This window comes from Dama dama, chromosome 14, assembly GCF_033118175.1.
Source record: "Dama dama isolate Ldn47 chromosome 14, ASM3311817v1, whole genome shotgun sequence".
NCBI classification, from domain to species: Eukaryota; Metazoa; Chordata; class Mammalia; order Artiodactyla; family Cervidae; genus Dama; species Dama dama.
Window position 1 is genome coordinate 34,849,601 of NC_083694.1, and position 12,897 is coordinate 34,862,497.

General features: G+C 43.2%; 1 protein-coding gene across 3 annotated transcripts in view; it reads right to left on the minus strand.

Annotated features, from left to right (window-relative positions):
• SCYL3 (SCY1 like pseudokinase 3) overlaps nucleotides 1–8,707 on the minus strand; it is a 39,406-nt gene extending 30,699 nt beyond the window's left edge. The window contains exons 1-2 of one of the 3 annotated variants that reach the window (XM_061160291.1): nucleotides 8,449–8,707; nucleotides 2,691–2,908 (exon numbers count right to left, since the gene is read on the minus strand). In XM_061160291.1, coding sequence (XP_061016274.1) covers nucleotides 2,691–2,855 — 165 coding nt within the window. In that variant the 5' untranslated portion in view covers nucleotides 2,856–2,908; nucleotides 8,449–8,707. Of the gene's footprint in view, nucleotides 1–2,690; nucleotides 2,909–8,148; nucleotides 8,291–8,448 lie in introns of those variants that run through there. The other 2 variants (XM_061160289.1, XM_061160290.1) reach the window with 2 other exon arrangements.
• Nucleotides 8,708–12,897: the final 4,190 nt, after the last annotated feature.

Below are 12,897 nucleotides of genomic sequence, written 5' to 3' on the forward strand. Positions count from 1 at the left end.
TTGAGCCTATACTCACCATGAGGCCCTGACTAAACACATACATTATATTATAGCAAACCATATAGTAACCAAGTTCTCACTTAGGATTTACCACCCCTTGCAGGCTATTGGTTAGAAATGAATCATAATCCCAGTGAGAAAATTATACTATTGTATCAACAGCTAAAGAATTCAGGATAAAATGAGAAGGTATGATGGACTTGAAGTATTTCTAATCCTGTTTTAGCCAAAGGTTATACCTGCATTTCATCTTACTTCAGAGGTTAAACAGTGTGCTGAGATGCTGTTATTTGTTTACAACATGGTTAGAAGAGTATGGCTTCCCCGGTCGCTCAGACGGTAAAGCATCTGCCTGCAATGCAGGAGCCCCGGGTTCGATCCCTGGTTCAGGAAGATCCCCTGGAGAAGGAAATGGCAACCCACTCCAGTACTCTTGCCTGGAAAATTCCATGAACTGAGGAGCCTGGTATGCTACAGTCCATGGGGTCGCAAAGAGTCGGAGATGACTGAGCGACTTCACTCACTCACTCACTCACTAGAAGAGTATAATCACTACCTAACAATGTTTGGCAAAGGAAACACTGTATATCTGCTTGAAATGGTAATCCTACCATTGACAGTTATTAGAAATGTCAGTGGTAGGATTAGGAACCTGATCTCTAGAGAAAGGAAGCAAGTTAATGATGGTACTTTAATATTTCAGGTATCTAGGAAACCAAGTTCCTAAAACCCAATGCAATGCCATTCATTTCTCAAGTACTGTGACCTTCATCTAAACTCCTTATCATTTTGTTGCCATTTCAAATTTCTCAGATTCAAGGTTCAGGTATTCAAAGCCATATGATAGCCCAATGAACCTAAGAGACAAATATGAACTACTTGAGAAGCGTCATGGCTCAGAAGAGTAAGTATAGATACCAAGGGTGGAAAAAAATCTTTCTTCTCAAGTTTTGAAATTCCTACAGTGCGGAAGTTATCAAACATTGCATGAGCTTTGCTTCTTCCCTTTAAAACTTTTATGATCTGGGTTGTTCAACTTCCATGCTACATACACCATAAAGATTAACATAATTTAAAAAATCTTATGGTCTTATAAATGGTTATAAATTTCTAGTACTTCACTAGTAATAGTCAATTGTTATTTTTTTAAATATGCAATCTCATTAGATGGTAATGACAAGAAGTATGTCAGATATTAACTGTACCTAAGCAAAAGACAGGGAGGCAAGGCATTGCATCTTTTTGTAAAATCACAATAAAAAATTATTATCAATTCCCAGATGGGACAAGAGACAAATGTGTGGTCTTACCAAAAAGCACAATTCCTTAGTGACACAACAGCCAACTACACTTTTTATCAGAGCACATTAACGGAAAATGCATTCTGAGTAAAACATTTTCTTTAGGAACCATCTTACAACTATTAATCTCAAGGCTGATCAGAGACATCAAACAATGAACTGGTGTGACAGACAAAATGCCTAAATTATATTCCTATCACTACATATTATAATATAGTCCTTTATAATCACTAACAAGGTATAAACCATTTAAACAGATCTATGAAATACAGGGCATCCCTGGTGGTTCAGACAATAAAGAATCTCCCTGCAGTTCTGGAGACCCAGGTTTGATCCCTGAGTCAGGAAGATCCCCTGGAGAAGGAAATGGCAACCCAATCCAGTATTCTTGCCAGAAGAATTCCATGGACGAGGAATCTGATGGGCTAAAGTCCATGGGGTCACAAAGAGTCAGACACTGAGCAACTAACACTTATGAAATATATATCAATGTTTTATTCTTATTGTTAGTATAAAGAGACTCAAGGTAATACAGATTATAACTCCTAACAAAATAAAGATACTGAATCAATCTGAAAGGGCTTTCCTTTTTAGAATCTTCCTGAAGATAATCTGAATGCCTGAATACCCAAGGAAATGGCTAACTAGCCAAAGAAATATCAGCTAATACTTTTCTTTTCTCTAATCTGAAAAGATACTTAGGGCTATTTCTTGAATTATATTCCAAGGTGGAGTCATTTTTTCTAATGACAGCCCAGGATCCCGACAGCAGGTCAGCCAGCTTGCTAGCCCACTGGTGCCCTTCACAGGAGCAGCAGTTAGGAGGCCTGAGGTGGGAGGAACTTTTTCATAATAATAAAACTGAAGCCGCCAGAAGTTAATGCTCTAGGGTGCCTTGGCAAGAAGTAGGGCCCAGGTCACAGTCTTTCTGGGGCATCTTGTCCCACATTCCAGTTTCACATTCTTTCCGGGAGCACCACAATGCCTCAGGAAAGGAAAAAACAGCGTTACAGTTCCTAAAATATATAATTTTCAGGTCCATTCCATCATCAGCACACCAATTAAAATGTTGTCCATACTTACAGCATTTTTGCTAAGCTAAAATTAAGTCCCTTTATCTTCTGTGAGGCATGTAAAATCCCCTCCCAAACTTTCTCACTAAAAAAAATACAATATGATGAGAAGAGCTATTAGGCTTATCTATGGTACTTGACCTCGTGATGCAAGCTGATGACGTTCCCATGAAGTAAGGACAACTATATATTCAAAGGCCATGAATGAAAATATTACTAAGACCTACCCCCTTGGAACTTTATTAACTTCATGATTTTTAAAAAACAAGAAGACAGTAAAAAGTACTAGCTATTAGGCAGTCACCTATGAAGGTACCTTGGCAGCTTTATTAACCTTATCTTCGTTTTCTCTCTTATAGACAAAAACCGACGCGAGTTTGCCATCTTGCAGTACAGCGGGGTAGACAGCAAGTCCGGAGGGTAAGGTGAACGGCGGCTCCTTCAGGGCATAGCTCTTCAAAGCACTGTTCTCTGAGCCCATCCCTTGTTCGGTGAGACAGGGGTGCTGCAGCTCCTTCTCAAAGCCAAGCAGACCTGAAAGCAAATAGAAAACGTTTCCAAACACTGCGTATCTGAGCTATGAGCCAGAGACAGCCAAGTAACCAGACCCAGGCGCTCCGCTGTAGGAACTCCTACCACTGCCCACAATCCTCATAAACCAGGCCATTTTACAACAAAAACAGTCCATGTTCAGCAAGTTACCTGCAAGGCTTGACAATGAACAAATAACAGCTCTAGAAAAAACGCACTTAACCAGACAGACACATGCAGTTACTGTCGTTCCCAACCCCCAGTGCACACACAGAACTTCCACAGAGGAAAAGCGATCCAACACAGAACAAGGGCTCTCTGGCACCCTACCCCACTTATATCCAGTCTCACAGAGGAAAGCGCTGCAAAACTTGATCATTCAAAAATGAGAAACTTCTGGATGTCTAAAACAACTTACAATTATATGGAGAACATTACAAACTGGAGAATATTTCTAAAAATGTTGAAAAACATGTTAACAAATGGAAAGCTTGTATAAACCAAGAAAACATTAAAACACCAGCAGAATAATGGAAAGGGAAATAGATAACTCATTGGACACAAATGCTAACAAATATGAGAAAAAATACAATCCCATAACTACTCTCCAAAGTATGCTAAAAAGGGGAAAAAGCAAAACTGTATAATCCCAAACATTAAAAAGACGTGAGATTCTAGGAAATGCAAACTTTTCTATAAGGACAGAAAACAGGTAAGTGGTTGCCTGGGGTAAGACTAGTTAGAGAAACCATGGGAGAGGACAGGAATACAATGGGGTCTGAGGAAACTTTGGGGGGAATGGATATATTCAGTATACCTTGATTATGATTATAGCGATGAGTGATCTACTGCTATAGCTACACACACACACACACTTGAAAGGTGTGTTAAGTATTAACAGGTTTGTTGTGGATGTCAGACCTTGGATGATTCACATACATGAATGTGAATTCACATTCTGTGTTTGTCACATAGACATACATTTGCCTGCACCTCCCAACTGTTTCACAATAAGAGTATATCTTTCAAGGATACGAACTCACGTGGTTACAACAGACAATACACAGAGGTTCCGCAGTATTGGTGGAGAAGCAAAGGGCTTGCTGTGCGCACAGGCACCTACTGTGACTGGTTTACACTATGAAGGCAGCCACCATCACAAGATTCCAACCAGAACTGCCACTTCAGAACTGCCAGGTCACACGATTTACCCACAAAGAGCCAAGAGCCAGAATATTTATGTGGAAATTTCCATATATTTCAACATTGGCTCCAACATTTTTAAACATGTATAGGCCAAACAACACATGTCTGAAAAGTTTATGGCAGTCAGTTTTTAGTTCTGGCTTTACCATAACTTTAAAAATACAAGATAAAAAGAGTTCTTACTAACTCTGGCAGCGTGGGAAGCAAGTTGCAAGCTCTAAGTAACAGCCAAAAATTCTAGGTGGACCTTTAAAAAATTCACTTTAAAATCTTCAACCTTTGGGTAAATATAAACCCAAGAATCATTATACATAGACCCTCTACTTGAGATTTTTTTCCCGTCACTTTGGTAAAGTTCCATTCAACACTTACTAGGTTATCAGAGTATGCAATACTGCTTAAAACACATACCCCAACCAAAGAATTTCAAAGGGCTACAGACCTACATATAAACCTGAATAAGGATTATAACATGTATAAGGGCTAAAGTTAGCTAAAATTGATGTTTTTTTAAAAACCCAAGAATGTTTCTGAGGATAAGAACTAAGCTGGCTTTGTAACAAATCCACTGAGCTCCTACCTACCAATTTATCTTTCCTAAGAATGATAGAGGCAAAAAAAAGAGTAAACCCCTCCGAACAAACAAAAAAATACCCCAAATGACAACAAGAAACAGTATTACAAAGTGTCTCAACAACAGCTGACCCTTTAAAATCACAGGAAATTAGGGGCACCCATAACCTCTTGGTCAAAAACCTGAGTATAACTTTACAGCTGACCCTCCGTATCTGCGGTCCCATATCTGTGGATTCAACCAACAAAGGGGATCCGACCAACCACAGATCATGAAGTACCGTAGTGTACATTTACTGAGCGTGTAAATGGGCCTGTGCAGCTCAAACCCATGTGGTTCAAGGATCATCTGTGCATGTAACACTCACCTTTCTACTGGGACGACAAATAAAACTGGTATTTATGTAGGATCTTGGAGGAAAAAAGCAACTACTATTAATTCCCCTGTTTTGGAGATGGTGCGGTGCCTGCCCAGCCTGTGGCAACGCCCCCTCCCCACCCATTTTGGGAGCCTCACATTTAGCACTCAGATCTTGCGCCCCTCCTCTTAGGCACAGTTATTTATGGGTCAGATGACACCCTGAGCCGAAGGGCAGTCAAATCACACATGAGCCATCTCCAGGACCCATGACCTGAAGGAAGAGCTAAGCTGGACAATCACTGTCTGCCCCAGGAATCTGAATGAACAAGAGCCATTTTTGTCTATTAGCAGCATAGCTGAAGGTTAAAAGGATCCCATAAGGCAGAGTCAGGGCTGTGGTAAGCCAAAGCCATGGAAATGAAGAAACTGGGCAAGTGCAGAAGAAACTGGCGGGCAGCACCAGAAGGAAAAGCAAGCACTGGGAGAATAACTTAGGTACAGTACTACTCCAATCGAGGCTGCCGGAAGCCCAGCTTCTAATCCACTGCCTCACTGCCACCCTTACAATTGTGGGAGGGGAAGAGTGGGATGCCAAGGACACCTGAGGTAGCCCGAACAGGTGCATGCTCTTTGAAAGTAACTGCCATTTCATAAGCACAACTTTTAACTCCTCCTATCTGAAACGCAAGTCAGACTAGAAGGATGAGCTAGAGAGGTGCTACTTTCAAAAGTAGCATCTGAAGTTAATCTAACTTCTTTCTCTCTCTTAGCCACAAAATACAGCTTTCCAAAATCTACATGTAAGGAACTGCTGCAAGAAAATAACCTTGGTAGAAAAAATTCATGCCATTCACTTAGTTTTAATATTAGTCTCCAGAGGCGATAAAGTGGTCATAAGAGTTCAGCGGGGACTCTGGCTGAAGGAATGGCCATCAGCAGAGGTACAGCAATAGACATTTAATAAACTTGGTCATTTCTCAAGGGCAAAACACTTTCTTATGGGGATATAGGGCCTTACAACACCTATTAACCTTCCATTTGATGTTATGAATTCCACTATAAGATCACTAACAATTCAGGGTTATAAAAGCTCTAGGAAGATACTAAAAACTGGGTTTTATTTGGGTCCATGACCTCAAGAAATACCACCTGAAAATTTAAAGGAATGAACCCCTTCCTTGCGAAAACTCAAAAGGATGACATTTTATTAGTTTGAAAGCATGATTAATGTTGACAGCAGTCTACTGATACCACCCTGCAGCGCTTACAGTAGTTGGATTACAGCCTGCTGCTGCTGCTAAGTCACGTCAGTCATGTCCGCCTCTGTGTGACCCCATAGACAGCAGCCCAACAGGCTCCTCTGTCCCTGGGATTCTCCAGGCAAGAATACTGGAGTGGGTTGCCATTTCCTTTTCTAGGATTACAGCCTACTTTCAGTAAAAACTTCATTAGTTAATCACTCAGTGGTGTCTGACTATTTGCCAGCCCATGGACTTAGCCCACCAGGTTCCTCTGTCCATAGAATTCTCCAGGCAAGAATACCTGAGTGGGTTAACATTTCTTTCTCCAGGGGATCCTCCCAACCCAGGGATCAAACCCAGTTTCCTGCACTGCAGGAAAATTCAATACTCTCTGAACCACCAGGGAGGCCCTATTGAGAAATAAATATTAGGAGGAAAATAAAAAGATGTGTTGTTGACTGCAATTTGTTTATGTCTTAAAAGCAGTAATTGTTAATATGCAGCTTCACAATTCTTACATCCTAAGATATAAGTTGTATAGTTGTATCCTAAGAGGCACAACTGTTGCTATAAACAACGCTTTAAAAATGACAATTCAGCTAAAATGGACTTACTGAAATGTAATACTGGTAAACAAGAACACCTGGACCTCCAAAATGCTCTTTTTTGTTTTGAAGAGTAAAGGGGAAAGCACCAAATCATTTAACCTTGAAATGAAAAAGTCACAAAAAGGCAGAAAAAGATACTCTAATATTAGCATAGGTATTTTTCAGAATTTACCACCTGGTGGCTCAGTTGGTAAAGAACCCGCTTGCCAAAGTAGGAGACCAAGAGACACAGACTCCATCTCTGGGTCAGCAAGATCCCATGGAAAAGGAAATGTCAACCCATTTCCAAGCTCTGATATTCTTGTCTGGAAAACTCCATGGTCAAAGGAGCCTGGTGGGCTACAGTCGATGGGGTCACAGAGTTGGGCAAGTGTGATCTCCTGCGCAAGCGCACACACACTAAAATAAAATATTGGGTAGAGAGTTTGACTTGTATAGGTATCATCGTCTTCTCTTTAAAATGTTGTTCACCTATCTTGCTTCATCCTTTTACTTCTTTGGGCAGCACATCAGGTTTCTGGGCCACCTGTGGGATTAAAAGCCCTTGTCTATGTTACTGGGCAACTCATACACTAAACTAAGAAATGAGTGTTCTTTGAGGAACTCGCTCTCCTTCGCAAGTAATTGGGATAATCGTGATCTTAACTCCCTCAGCTTGGAGTTCCAACGATAAGGTTTTGCACTGAGAGTTCAAAGGTACTGATCGGTATTTTGTTATCTGGTGATAACATTACTTGAGGCCCTTCGCTTTGATCTGTTTCACGTATACATTCCCTATAATGAACTCTGTCCAGCAATATATAATGAAGCCTTTGCGTACCTAAAGAACTAAGTATGACTTCAGCTAAGGCACGGGATGTTTTGGGGGTATGCGCACGGGTCCTTAAAAACAACAGTAACAGGGATTCCAAAATTCAGGATCCAACTGAGTATTCGCACGGTTTCCTATATATGTTTCATCTTTATTCTAAACAAAATGCACTACCCAGAGACAGGAGCCAGCGGGGCCCCTGGGGCCCTGCACCGGTCTCCGATCGAGAATGAAGGCAGCATCCCAGGGCGGGCGCGAACCCCGGCTCCCGCGGCCCGGCCCCAAGCGCCCGGCACCGTCCCGCCCCTGCCGCGCACACTCGCCCTTCCGGGGGCCAGGAGGGCAGCCCGGGAGCGGAGGCTGGGGGTCGGCGGGGATCTGACAGCGACTCCTCGGGGTCGCTGAGAGGCCGGGGCGGCGATCCCCCTTCGCTGGCCGCTCACCTTCCACACCTGCCCGCGAGATCGGGCTCAGAAGCTCCCTTCCAGCGCCCCACCGGGCGGGGGTCGTCCGCAACGCCCAGATTAGCAGGGGGCCCTACAGTGAGCAGGGAGGCTGCGCGGAGGCGGCAAGCAGCGCTCAACTGGCAGCGGTGCCGCGCCGAGCTCGCCCCCGCGCGGGTCCCAAGCGCGGACCCGCGAGCAGGGCGCGCGCCCCCCGCCTCGCTCCCGGCCCGGGCCGGCCCCCTCCCCGGCGGCCCAGGCCCGCACTGACGCAGGACGCAGCTGGCGGCTCCCTGTTACCTGCGGGTGGGCGGTGGGGGAGGCGGCCAAGGGTCTTAGCTCCGGTCCCCTCTTCGCCCCGTGTTGACACCAACCACCCTCGCCTCCCCCGTGACGCTCTGGCCACTACACCCACAATCTTCTGAGTCTGGTCTCTCCGGCACCATAGAGACGGGTCCGGAAGCCGGAAAGAATGCCGGCCTTCAGCCCTCCAACGCCACCACGAGGGCGAGAGAACCCGGAACCGAGATAGAGCGGCCGCGCAGGTGTTTCTCAGGCCGGTGCCATCTTGAGTGTGGGCGACAGTGCGGGCCCGCGGCTCACTCTCTGCCCCTAGTCTCCTAGTTGGTCTGTGAGGATGTCTCCTCTCTTGGACTCTGACTTAAACGTGAAAGTCAGCCTTGATTTTAATTTTCAGCCTTTTAACCGCACGTCTTAACTGGATTTCCGCCCGGATCAAAAATGGCCGCTGGTAGCCTCTAACAAATAGGAAAGGGGCGGGACGGAGAAGAAATTGGTGAGGACTTTTAGGAGAGTGACGTGGCTAACCCCGCAGCTCTGATTGGCTGTGCTGCGTGGGCCGAAGTCCTAAGACTCCCCGACTAAAAGCTGGCAGAGGTGGAAGTGATTCCAGCTGAAGCCCTTTCAGATAGAGAATTTGAAGTTACGCTTAAATCAGCGGGGAGTGAAATTGGGATTATTAATAGTGTTTGTGGGTCCCTGGGTCAGGAAGATCCCTAGGAGAAGGAAACGGCAAGCCACTCTAGTATTCTTGCCTGGAAAATCCGTGGCCCATGGGATCGGGTAGGATCAGTCACGACGGGGCTCGCGCGCGCGCACACACACACACACACACACACACACACACACACTGTTAATACTGAGAGTTTCTACTTAATAGGGTCTTGTGAAAGTAAAGTGAATAAACGTGATATTTTTAGAACTAGTTGACTCAAACCGAGTATATTTTCTCTATTATCCTACACATGATCTTAGTCATCGCTACTACTTAATACTTTTACAACCTCGCAGTTGATATAAATCATTCAATCACCTAAAAGTTTTCAATTCTTTCTGGCTTATTACAGTTTGGATAAGGACCCCACAGTTACGTCACCAGATTAAGTGAGTGAAAGCAAATATCAAACCAAATTTTGTCCCTTGTTCAGAAATGAATATTAGAAAGCAGGCACAGTTAGTATTTAATCTGTCTTATTAGCTGGTTGAAAGTGGTGCTCTCCGTCCTGGGTCAGCACTGTCCTATATAAATAGAATTTGAGCCACAAATGTATTTTTAAGTTTTCTAGGAGCCATATCTGAAATAGTGAAAAGAGGGGCTTCCCTGGCAGTCCAGTGATTAAGACTGTGACCTCCCACTTGAGGGGCATGGGTACATGGCCAGAAGATTGTCATTTAAACATGCACCCAATAGAAAAGATTAATGAGATACTTTACATTTTTTGTACTGTCTTCAAAATCTGATATGTATTTTTTACAATTTAAACTAGCCATATATAAATGCTTAAAACTCACATGTAGGTAGTGTGATCACACTATTGGAGGGTGCAGTTGTAGGTAGGTTTGACCACCAGCTTGTACTGACAAGCTGAGAAACAGACCCACAGGGCTGAGGAGGCAGGATTCCACTGTCAGCATCTGGCAACCGAAAATCTTGCAGACCGGTGGGAAAGCCAGAGTCAACAGGGATGAAGCCTCAGATGGCATCTGGAAAGGTTGAGGACTAGAATTTTTAAACCCTGTTTTATTAGGAATGGAGAGCATTCTTTTGAGATTTCATCTCTAGTATTCATCATGATAAGTATTAATCTGTAAAAAGCTATTTCTGGCATTTACTGTGATAATTAGCAAAATATCCAGTGTTATCAGAGATCAAGGTGACTAAATTATTTGTAGCTCCATCTCTGGAATGTGGCCTTTCTGGTATGATGCCAGCTAACTATTTCCGGAGTGTGGATTCCTAGTTACTAGAATGCTAGCTGCTTCTAGGGCATAGCTTAAAGCAAATAACCCACAGAGAATATTACACTGTCCTGAAGAAATTTAAAGTCAACCACAGACATCGTGCACCCATGTTGTAAGGAAAATTGGCCTGCTTTGTAAACTGTAAACACTATACAAATGTTATAGAACTTACAAGCTTATGTTACAGACTGTGTGTATCCCATAGATATTTAAGACACACCTTTCTGAGCCACGCACTCTGCTAACCAGTAAGAAAAGAAGATAACAGTCATTACAGAAAAGTGTGTTCTTTGAGGGGCCCAAATTAAACTTTTTAAGTGATTGCAGTGATGGTGCTAGGAATGCTATTTTTGTTTTTTGAAGTACCTGCCCCACCACCAACAAATAAGTTTCAAACTACTGGTGTGAAGCTGGGTATGAGCTAAATGACTCTACACGCCCGTGGTTACGCTCATGCTTTCCTGACAATTGCTTTTTGTTCATTCAGTTAGTCAACAAATACTTTATAAGTGCTCATTATATGCCAACCTCTGCTCTAGAGACTGGGGAAACATCCTGGCAAACAAAACAAGATAAATTTCTTACTTCTACAGACCTCGCATCTTGGAGGGGTGGGGTGGGGTGGGGGTGGGGATAAGGGGAGAGAGAGACAATAAGCATATAAATGAATAATGGTAAATCCTCTGAACAAATGAAACAAGGTAATAATAATAGCAGCTAACACATGTTGAGTATTTACTGTTATGGTTTAGTGTTAATTCACTGAAGCTGTATATCAATCCTACTTTACCCATGAGGAAACTTCCATGAGGAAACTTATGCACAGAGAGGTTGGTTAACTCTACCAAAGTCACACAGTGGTAACAGCATAGAGTAGTTTGCCTACGGATTTCATTTTCTTAACCACCATGCAATGCTGCCACCCTAATGTGACAGAGAGTAACGGTGGCGGGGGAGAGGGGCAGATACAGGACACGCCCTCCAAAGAGGGCCTCTTTGTAAAGGTGATGTTTGATCTGAACACTGAATGACAATTATGTGAAGACCAGTGTGTAAACCATTCCTGGCACAGAGACATCAGTGGAGAAGTTCCCAAAGCAAGAGCTAGATTGATGTGTTTAAGGAACAAGAAGAGGGTCAGTGTGGCTGGAGGGGTAGTAAGTAATGGGGAGAATGTTCATGAGACCACTGGGGCTAGGGCTTGACGGTCATGGGAAGGCATTTGGAAACCACTGAGGATTCTGTGCAAGAAAGTAACAATCTAGTCTACAGTTTTAAAAACATACTGGCAATTATGTGGAGAATGGATCATAAGAGGAGAGAAAGGCAACAAAGAGACAGTGTAGAGGAGAGAAAGGCAACAAAGAGACAGCATAGGCAAATTTAACAATAGTCTATGTGGGGAGTAATAGTGACTTGGGCTACAGGACAAGGAACAGAGATGGAGTTAAGTGGTCAGAAATATATGATGCAGTAGAGGGCTGTGGAATGCATGGTGTACCGCCACCCCCACCCACCGTCACATCTAGATGTTGAAATCCTAAACCCTAGATCATGGATTGAAGCCCTAACCCAAATGGGGATTGGACCTTTGGTCAATAGTTTGGGTTAGATGAGGTTATGAGGGTGCGATCCTCATAATGGGATTAGTGCCTTTGTAAGAAGAGACACCAGAGAGCTTACCCTCTCTCTCCGTCTCTGCCACGTGAGGACAGGGTGAGAAGGCAATAATCTGCAAGCCAGGAAGAGTGCTCTCACTAGAACTGTGACGATGTAAATGTCTGGTGGTGAAGCCCCTGCGCCTATGGTATTTTATTTTGGTGGTGTAAGTCCACTAATACACAGAGTGAATGGTGTTTGCTGGTAAGAAGAAGTGAAGTAAGGGATCAAGGTTGCTGCCTTGGGTTTGGCTCTAGCAATTAGGTGCATGGTGAAACCGTAACAAGTTCACAGAACCTGTTAGATATCCAAGTGGAACTGTGAATTCAGCTGATAAAGCTTTAAAGAGTCACTGGAAAGTTCCAGACAGGAGATAATAAAGTGGATGTCATGTTCTCATAGGTTGCAAATATCCTGATATATTGTATAATTCAGTTATACTTAACACATAAAAAAAGGGGAAAAAAAGAATAAAACAGCTATAGCACAAGACAGTATCTGAACAAATGAATTTAGAGACTACTGCCTCTCTGTGTAAGATTCTTTCTCCACTATTCAGTGGTGTGCTGGTAAATGGTTAACAGCTTATAAAGTTTATTATATCAAAAGATACATTGCACACATACTAATAAAATACATAATATTCTTTATTGTAGATCCCACACAGCCAATCGATTCTCACAATATGCTTTCATTGATTTTTGCTGTACTCTTGTGTTCATGGTCAACCTGTGGTTACAGTTGGTGAATGAGTGTAGTTCTGATATGAATGGAGGTGACTGTTTTCATTTATAGTAACAGTTAAAATGAAAACAAAACAACAAGGAC